The 9,380-nt window shown below is 40.2% G+C and overlaps 2 protein-coding genes across 2 annotated transcripts in view; one reads left to right on the forward strand and one right to left on the reverse strand.

Moving 5' to 3' along the window:
• The window catches only part of LOC108578402 (glutamyl aminopeptidase-like), a 7,268-nt gene extending 958 nt beyond the window's left edge, over positions 1–6,310 (reverse strand). The window contains exons 1-13 of the mRNA XM_017941725.1: positions 6,074–6,310; positions 4,968–5,221; positions 4,740–4,887; positions 4,142–4,412; positions 3,814–4,082; positions 3,575–3,709; positions 2,838–3,121; positions 1,863–1,951; positions 1,669–1,796; positions 1,398–1,598; positions 1,257–1,336; positions 837–988; positions 607–748 (exon numbers count right to left, since the gene is read on the reverse strand). Of these exons, the coding sequence (XP_017797214.1) occupies positions 607–748; positions 837–988; positions 1,257–1,336; positions 1,398–1,598; positions 1,669–1,796; positions 1,863–1,951; positions 2,838–3,121; positions 3,575–3,709; positions 3,814–4,082; positions 4,142–4,412; positions 4,740–4,887; positions 4,968–5,221; positions 6,074–6,310 (2,390 nt within the window). The remainder of the gene's footprint in view (positions 1–606; positions 749–836; positions 989–1,256; positions 1,337–1,397; positions 1,599–1,668; positions 1,797–1,862; positions 1,952–2,837; positions 3,122–3,574; positions 3,710–3,813; positions 4,083–4,141; positions 4,413–4,739; positions 4,888–4,967; positions 5,222–6,073) is intronic.
• A 634-nt stretch (positions 6,311–6,944) lies between these two features.
• On the forward strand, positions 6,945–8,260 carry LOC108578242 (glutathione S-transferase-like). Its single transcript, XM_017941529.1, has 5 exons — positions 6,945–6,971; positions 7,321–7,472; positions 7,551–7,718; positions 7,840–7,985; positions 8,063–8,260. Exons 2-5 carry the CDS (start codon positions 7,334–7,336, stop codon positions 8,228–8,230), a joined length of 621 nt encoding a protein of 206 aa, XP_017797018.1. The 5' UTR covers positions 6,945–6,971; positions 7,321–7,333; the 3' UTR covers positions 8,231–8,260.
• The last annotated feature ends 1,120 nt before the right edge of the window (positions 8,261–9,380 follow it).

A 9,380-nucleotide genomic window follows, 5' to 3' on the forward strand; every position in this document is an offset into this window, starting at 1 on the left:
TGAGAATTCTAAGCTTCGGGAATTCGGAAAATTTGGGACTCCGAGCTTCAGGAATTCGGACAATTTGGGACTCCGAGCTTCAGGAATTCGGAAAATTTGGGACTCCGAACTTCAGGAATTCGGAAAATTTGGGACTCTGAGCTTCTGGAATTCGGAAAATTTGGGACTTTGAGCTTTGAGAATTCGGACAATTTGGGACTCCAGGCATTGAAAACCCCCAAAATTCGGAAAATTGAAAATTCCAAGTTCCCTAGATTCCAAAATCTAAAAATCCCAAATCTCGAGAATTCCAAAACTCCGATCCTGGAAAACTCAAAAATTTCAAAAACCGAACGTATCTCGAAACTCTCGAAATCCCTAAAAAATTCTCACCTAAGAAAAGAGCCGCATAACTTCCGCCTCCTTCGACCGGACGGCGGCAATTTCATCGCGCCTCCGTTTCTCTCCTATGAATTTATATTCAGCGATCGCGGGGAACGCCATAAATCCGCGGGGACTTGGACAAATTGGACAGTGACACGCGAGAAGATAACGGAGGAACGCCGAGCGTCGAAGAAGCGCGTTGTGCTGGCAATTAGCCGGCGAATGAATCGCGCGTTGACGAACCGATTAAGTGTATCTTTGTCCTGTACGCCAGTCAGACCGATCATCAAACGTTCCCTTTCCTGTGCGTCGTTCTGTTTCGCCAGCAACAGCGACACTTGCTCCAATATCGATCCCGCCTCGTCGTTCGATAACGACACCAGGCCTACCTCGTTCGAAACGTTTATTACCGTGAATAGGGAAAAAACTGAGCAACGCGAGATGGAAAATATTTACCGAGATACACTCCTCACCGAACGAATAGACGATGGAACGAACATCGGCAGGCAACGTTCGCGTACCGCCATTCCCCGTGAGAAAATCCCGCAGCTTCCTTCCGGCCGCCTCGAGGCAACCCCGATGGCCGACGCTGCAAGCTCCGTTCAATATCAATACGTGAAATTCTCTTGAAACGAACGGAAACAGGACTTTTCTTAATGGATACTCTCGAGAGCGAGTGAAAAGATTGAAAAGATCAACTGACTCTTTGACTTATTCTTTCTCGAACGTTCCTGGCTTTTATCATCGAAGAGCAAACGAAAAGGTAGTTAAGTGATTGCTACTCTTTTTAGAGGAATATTACAAGTGTAAATTTTGTTCCTTAGGTATGTGCTTTTTTATTATTTTGAAAATTTGGAGGTATTTTTTGGTAGGATTGTTGAGCTTAGACTTACCTAGTGGAGAACGTGTCTTTCTCGTATACGCGCCATCCGATTTCGTGGTAAAGCTTGTCGATTAGGCTCCTCGCGTATGACTTTGTGACGTAAGAAAAATATTTAAAAAATTGTCGGTGATTGTAGGGCTTCTGTGATTACCTGAAAACGATTTAATATCGCGGTTTTACTGAGCAATCTGTTCATTTGGCCGAACCATTCTGTAGCCACTGCCCACGGTTGATAATCTTCTTCGTTTGTCAAGTAGGAAGTTAAATTCATGACTATGGAGTAATCTAAGTTGGTTTCTGCTAAGAGAAAAGCGTCGTGCAATAAATCTGCTCGATTTGTTGCGCTTAATACCTGTAATTGTTTCGAAGGAAAAGTTGTTAGAATTTAATATCGATGAATTTGATATTTGTGATTTCTGTACTTTGTGATCCTTGAATAGCAAATTGCTGAACGTGTCCCAAGCATCTTTCGTGTAATTCACAATGTAGTATCCGATCGAGTTGTGATTCAATTTGATCCAGTCTACCGAATTTTCCAGGGATAATTCCACTGCAATTCGCAGCTCAGGTTAAAATTGGGGAAATGTTGGAATTTTCGTAAGCGTGCCGTCATTACCGCATGAAAAATTCGCGAGGAACCAGTCCAGCCTAACGCCGTCCCCTCTGCTGGTTATGTACCTTATGGGAATTGTCCAACTCCCGTCGCTATAAAAGAAAATTACATTCCGTCAGATGCTGGCTGTTTTGCATTTTTTCTCTTTTTATTGGATCATCGTGTGACAGCAGTTCGAAGATTCCGCGAGGGATGAGTGTGTTTCGAAAAACTCAGGGTTCCCAATTTTCCGAATTTTCAACTTTTGGATTTCTTAAAGCTTAGAGTTCCAAGTTTTCCGAATTTTCAAGTCTTCGAGCTTTCAAAGTTTAGAATTTCCGAATATTGAAATTTCAATTTTCCCAATTCTCAGAGCTTCGAACTCCGAATTTTCCGAGTTACTGAAGTTTAGAACTTTCAATTCTTGGAATTCTCGAAGCTTAGAATTTCCGAAGTTTAGAATTCTTAATTTTTGGATTTCTCAATGCTTAGAGTTCCAAACTTTCCGAATTTTCAATTCTTCGAGCTGCCAAAGTTTAGAATTTCACGTTTTACGAATTTCAGAATATTGAAGTTTCAATTGTTCCAATTCTGAGATCGTCGAACTCCGAATTTTCCGAGTTACTGAAGTTTAGATCTTTCAATTCTTGGAATTCTCGAAGCTTAGAATACGCGAAGTGTAGAATTTACAATCGCTGGAGTTTCCAAAGCTTAGAGTTCCAAATTATCCGAATTTTCAATTCTTCAAGCTCCCAAAGTTTAGAATTCCAAATGTTCCGAATTTCAGAATATTGAAATTTTCAATTTCCCCAATTCTCACAGCTCAGAACTCCCGATTTTCCGAATTCCTCAAGATTAGAACCTTCAATTCTTCAAATTCTCAAAGCTTAGAATTCCCAAAGTTTAGAATTCTCAATCCTCGGAGTTTCCAAAGCATAGCGTTCCAAATTTTCCCCTCATTTCCCTCTTAAATTTCTTTTTCACTCTCCGTACACTTACTCGATCGTTTCCTGGAATCGTTTGCTCGTCGCGAAACGCTGTCGAAAGAGTCGAAACCCCTTCGTGTCTCGATGGACGTTGATCAGAGGAAATCCAGGGAACTTGATCCATCGAAAGACGAAATCGACAATGTCGACGACGGCGCGTGTCTCGTTTCCCAAGATCTCGAACAGCTCGCGAGATTCCGCATTGCGAAATTGGTACTTTCGCAAGTAGTTCCGGATGCTGCGAATGAACTTGGAATTGCCAACCGTATCCTCTAACATTCGGATCACTGCAGCTGCCTAAGGTATTCAAACAATTAACTATCCTAACGTATCAGCCTTTGCTTCTATTCTTTCTCTATATATTTTCAAACTAACCTAACCTATTATTTTTCAAATTTCAATTTTCAAGATATTTCAAAAAAATAATAATTTCTTCAAAAGTACTGCAATATTTTAACTAAGGATTACAAAACAAGTTAACCCTTTCATGCCCAGTGGAATTCACATTATTCCACCATTAATACTCGCAGTCAGTGAGAGGTATACGTCCCATTTGAGTTCTCGAACAAAAATTAACCTGACTTTAGTGTCCATTATGATAAATAAAAATTTAAAAAATTCTTAAGAAACCATAATTCAGTCACGAAAGGGATAAATCCCCCAACCCTTTCCTCCTTAGAAGTAAAGAAGATTATTGAAGAAAAGGATAGACGAATCTTTACTAACGACACGTTAATTAATTCGACACACTTTCTGATACGAAATCCTATCGAACATCTCCTCGATCTCCTCCGAGTTCTCGATACGTTTAACAACAGCCCGAGCACGTAGTTTGCTGTCGTGTTTCATGGCGACGTATTTCGTGTACAAAGGAAAGGAGTCCATCTGGTATAGAGAAAAAAAAAGAAGGAAACAATATAAAAAGTTACGGAGTGATCGCATTGTATCCACGAAGAACAATCGATCGGCGGGCTATAACACTGATTGACCAGATTCCAATCTGGAAACAATGAATCGACAGCCACGTGCTCCATGTAAGTGGCGAATCCCTCGTTCAACCAGAGATCGTTCCACCATTTCATGGTTACCAGATTGCCGAACCACATGTGTGCCAGTTCATGGGCCACAGTCAAGCTGACGCTTTTCATATTGTAGCAAGAACTGTCGTTCTCGGTGTGAAGAAGCTCTGTCTCGCGGAACGTAACCATACCCCAATTCTCCATTGCTCCGGCCGTGAAATCGGGCACGGCTATCAAATCTGCGATGGAAATTTTTTTAGAATTTGAAATTTTTCTCACCGGAAATCGTCGAATTTACCGAGTTTCGGCAGAGGATAATCGATCTGGAACACGTTTAAATAGTATTCCATCGCCCCGATCGCTACGTTCAATGCGAACTTCACTTTATGGCTGTACATCGGTCTCGCGCAAACGGAAACTGGAATTTTACTTCCGTTTAACAGATCCACGTGAGTTCCTGTGCAGTGGAAATCGCTGACCAGAAAGGCAACCAGATACGTCGACATTGGGGGCGAAGGATTGAAGTACGCGATTGTTTTGTCACTGTTGTCTTTCATTGTCTCGGTTTTCTATGGAGAAATAACTTGGAGCAATTTTTCGATGGAGAAATATTTTGGAAAATTTTAGGTTTTGTATTAGCACATTGTTTATGAGAGACGCGAATTTATTTCTTTTAGTTTTCAAGCGTTGGTAACGAGGGACATGGATCGACGAGTAAAGAATTAAAAAGAAAAAAGGAGGAAAAGTGTTAATAAATTTTTGACACTCTTTTCAATATACTCGTGCAATTATTGCTTACTCGGGCTATATGCGTGTGATAATATATCGTCAACAATGTGTTAGTATAAAATTTTAACGTGTTTCTTAAATATTTTTCAAAAATTTTGCAAACGTACCGCAATTGGCATATTCGACTGAGCGTGGTATAAGAATTTCTTCGAATAGACTATCCGAACGACGAAGATGGCTTTGAAGTTTGGCTCGTCGAAGCATGGAAACGCGGTTCTCGCGTAAAATGGCTCGAATTGTGACACTGCTAATTTTCTGCACAGCAAACATCATTTCCACGATATTGATTTTTCCCTTCTAATTTATAGGAGCAATCGCATATAATTACAATTTACCTAATGGACGTATTGTTATCAACGTAGCTGCTCAAATAGAACCCGCTCATTTTCCCTTTCAAACTACCACTGAAATTCATTTTCAAAGTGTACTCTCCTAATGTGATATTTCTGTAACACTTAATCACCACCATTTCACGTTTTCTCACGTGGATAACAGACAGTATACGAATTTCCGTTTGCGATTTTTCCCAGTACAGTTTGGTCGAAGATATTGTTAGATCCTTCGAGTGCAAGACGATCTGATTTTGATCCTTTAATGGAAAATTAGTGTTTTTCTATGGCAAGGGTAATTTGGAAATTTTTAATTTTGAAATAGTGATCTTAAAGTTCATTTGGATCCTTTAATGGAAAATCACTTTTTTCTATGTCGAGGGTAATTTGGAAATTGTTAATTTTAAAGTAGTGATCTTAAATTTCATTTGGATCCTTTAATGGAAAATCACTTTTTTCTATGTCGAGGGTAATTTGGAAATTTTTAATTTTAAAATTGTGGTCTTAAATTTCATTTAGATCCTTTAATGGAAAATCCATTTTGGGGTCAAGGGTAATTTGGAAATTTTCATTTTTGAAATAGTGATCTTAAATTTCATTTGGATCCTTTAATGGAAAATCCATTTTGGGGTCAAGGGTAATTTGGAAATTTTCATTTTTGAAATAGTGATCTTAAATTTCATTTGGATCCTTTAATGGAAAATCAGTGTTTTCTATGTCGAGGGTAATTTGGAAATTTTTAATTTTAAAATTGTGGTCTTAAATTTCATTTGGATCCTTTAATGGAAAATCAGTGTTTTCTATGACAAGGGTAATTTGGAAATTTTTAATTTTGAAATAGTGATCTTAAATTCCATTTGGATCCTTTAATGGAAAATCACTTTTTTCTATGTCGAGGGTAATTTGGAAATTGTTAATTTTGAAATAGTGGTCTTAAATTTCATTTGGATCCTTTAATGGAAAATCAGTGTTTTCTATGACAAGGGTAATTTGGAAATTTTCATTTTTGAAATAGTGATCTTAAATTTCATTTAGATCCTTTAATGGAAAATCCATTTTGGGGTCAAGGGTAATTTGGAAATTTTTTAAACAGTAATTTTACAATTATTAACCTTCAGCAATTCGATGTCTATACGAACAGTACCGTGAAATTCGTCGTTTTTTAAATCAGGCTCGACCACGATAACGTATTTTCGAGGAACCACGTCCACCAGGAGGCGTTTCTCGATCTCCATGGATTCGTTGTAATACGGACTTAAATTATCACGAGAAACCTCGCCGTGGATCACACGAGAATCCTTCGTCTTCATTAAGACTATTGTAATTAAGATAAATCGCCAGCCGGTCATCTCGCTTCCGGAACAAGGTTTCCTTGTTCCAGAGACCGGATTCCTTATCTTGTCAGACCGCAGAAGCTTAACTTGAGAAACGAGTCCCTTTGTTTATTGAAGCCTCAACTGGAAAATGTAAACCTCTTAACCTGTTTCTTCGTAAATAGGGAATTAATTAAAAATCTGACGTTAAATAGTTTCAAAGTAGATGATTTATAATCACAGAGATTGGTTAAGTGTGTCTTTCACGTCAAAATTCTTCAGTCTCCAGACAATGTTGCTTACTTCAGTTTCAAGGAATTGATTAATTTGTCGTATTTCTGTTTTTCAAATTAATAAATTAAAAATTTAAATTCTTTCAATTCTGCATAAATTCGCGGAGGCAAGCATGCTTCGATATTCACGCAGGAAAGATTTCGCGGTCCATACACGAGGAACCGGTGTTCTTCAACTCACTATACCATAGCAAAGTGAAAGTGATCAGAGGAGGAGAGGGTATGAACTGATTTCGAAGCAGCAGGCCAATCGGAGCATTCACTGTACCTCACTGACAGAGAAAATCACTCATGGAAGACAAGGATGAATGGAATTCCTGAACAGAGAGAGGGCAACGTATAATTCTTACATAACCTTGGGAATCAGTTAGTCTACAGTGAATTGCCGTACGTTGCACTTGAGTGTTAGTAAGTTTTAATTCGTCTTTAAAGCAATATCAACGAAGTAATCGAATCTGTGTGAAGAAGAAGAAGAAGAAAAAAAAGATTCTACATTTCCCTTATACTTGCTTTGTTAATAAAAATTATTTTGATATTGTTGCTTCGAAATTTTCACTATAATTCTAAAGCTACAACTTTCTAACAGAACATTTTTCAATTTACAATCATTACTTTAACTGCAAATCAAATTCTTCTTTTTCTTCTTTTTCCAACTAAATTTATCTACATTTTAATAAATATTGTACTCTGTTTCGCATTGAATTATTTTACTGCACTAAAATCAAAGTGACATTTAAAAGATGATTATTACAGTTCTCAGATCACGATGGCGGTCTACAAATTGAGATACTTCAACGTGATGGGATTAGGGGAACCGATCAGGTATCTTCTCAGCTACGGCGGCGTCGAATTCGAGGATATCCGGTTGGAGCATAGTTCGAAAGAATGGGCAAACATGAAACCAAGTATATTCAGGTGTATTCTGTAATTCAGTCGAATCAAGATTTCGGCCGATTTGTAAGTTTATCCGAATGTTTTTCCAGCGACCCCGTTTGGTCAATTGCCCACGTTGGAAATCCACGGGAAAGTTTACTCGCAAACGTTACCTATTTGCCGTTACCTGGCCAAACAGTTTAATCTGCTCGGCAAAACCGATTTGGATACGCTGCAGATCGATGGGATCGCGAACGCTCTTCACGATTTCAGACGGCGTAAATATTGATTTCTTCCCGCTTGAAAATTCGTTCCGTCCGCGAACTTACGCGAGACCGTAAATTTCAACCTTCAATTTTCTCCCTAGATCGATAAGTTTTTCTTATTTTTTTTTTCCAGTGACAATATCGAATTATTATAGAGAGACTGATCCGATCTTGAAAGCGAAGAAAAAGGTCGAAGTAATGACGAACGTGATACCCCTTTATTTGGACAAACTGGAGGACCTGGCGAAAAAAAATGGCGGATATTTGCACGGTGGTCAGGTAAGTGTGTCCAATTGGAACGTCAATTTTGGATGGAATAAACGAACGATAGTTTTGTTAATTTTGTATATTTTTAGTTGAGTTATGCCGATCTATTTTTCGTTGCTATTTCCGACTCGTTGAGTACCGCCTACGAATCTGACATCACGAAGGACAAACCACACTTGAAATCGTTGAAAGAAAAGGTTATGGGGATTCCCAGTATCAAGGTGTGGATAGAGAAAAGACCAAAGTTGGAATTTTAACGAATCATGTGTATTTCTGACGTTTCTGTGACGCGGCATGCTTAAATTTACCTTTGTGTATCGTATACAAGTATTGCAATATTAAAATTCAAATGTTTCTGTTGTTGCGTCATATGGCAGTTTGAATCTGGCGGCACTGTACGTGGCCAGTGTTTAACTTACCAGCTGTTGTTTACAATCACGGTAGAATCACTGGTTAAAACGGTTTATTAAACGAGGCAAGGACACAAAGATTATCGGAAAGGTGTTTAAAATGCAAACAGATTGGTTGTTTAAAATTTCTAATTGATTTCCAAATTTGGAAACGTTCGAAGTTCTCACGTCTGTGGACAGACTAACAAGCGGCCTACTAACCTAGTTGAACGAATCGATCGATGCCGCTATTTTTACGTCGTTTTTCCACGTTTGACAAGAGTTTTTCGAGGAGAAAAACAAACGGATCGATTTCACGGTATCGGAAAATGTCAAATTTTAATTCATTTAAGTGGAAGATCGTCGATTGACCATGGCGGTCAGTGGCGCCTCCACTCGGTGAGCGAGTGGCGGCAGCTGGTGGCGGCGCGGCCAATCAGCGCTCTCGAATGATCGCTGCGCGCGGAGGGCTGCGCGTCCGTCTCCTAGCCTCGGAGCCGTCAGTGTGCGCGCCGCGGAGAGCCAGACAGACAGACATCTTGTAGTAGAATTTAGCGGCGTGGTGTTTTCGACCGTGGGTGTCGGTGTCACGGTTTCGTGTCGCGGTGCTCGTCATTACGGTGTCGTCGCCGTCGCCGTCGTCGTCGTCGTCATCGTCGTCGTCTTCGCCGTCGCCGCCGTCGTCGTCGTGCTCGTACTCCCTGTGTTCACGCCGCGATCGTTGTCGGTTGTCCTTCGCCTCGTCGTCGTCGTCGCCGTCGTCGCCGCCGTCGTCGTGGTCGTCGTCGTCGTCGTCAACGTTAAAGAGTTGTCTTCGTCGTCGTGGTCGTCGTTGTCGTCGTCTTCACGGCTGTCGTTCATCGAAGACTCGATCGTGTTGCTGGTGTGGTGGTACCGCGGTTGCAAGACCCCGTCTTGCGGGCCGTGCAGCTCGCGTGGTCCAGCGATCCAGTTACTCGCCCCGCAAAAGGCGTTGGTGGTACTTTTTGTCGGGCAGAGGGAGAGAGAAAGAAGAGGT

This window comes from Habropoda laboriosa, unplaced genomic scaffold (genome assembly GCF_001263275.1).
Source record: "Habropoda laboriosa isolate 0110345459 unplaced genomic scaffold, ASM126327v1 scaffold5, whole genome shotgun sequence".
NCBI lineage: Eukaryota > Metazoa > Arthropoda > Insecta > Hymenoptera > Apidae > Habropoda > Habropoda laboriosa.

Bases quoted from the DNA above. Each gene is read 5' to 3' on its own strand.
- LOC108578242 (XM_017941529.1), top strand. From the start codon at position 7,334: ATGGCGGTCTACAAATTGAGATACTTCAACGTGATGGGATTAGGGGAA. The intron at 7,473-7,550 runs GTATATTCAGGT...ATGTTTTTCCAG, and splicing joins ATGGGCAAACATGAAACCAA to CGACCCCGTTTGGTCAATTG. The intron at 7,986-8,062 runs GTAAGTGTGTCC...GTATATTTTTAG, and splicing joins GATATTTGCACGGTGGTCAG to TTGAGTTATGCCGATCTATT.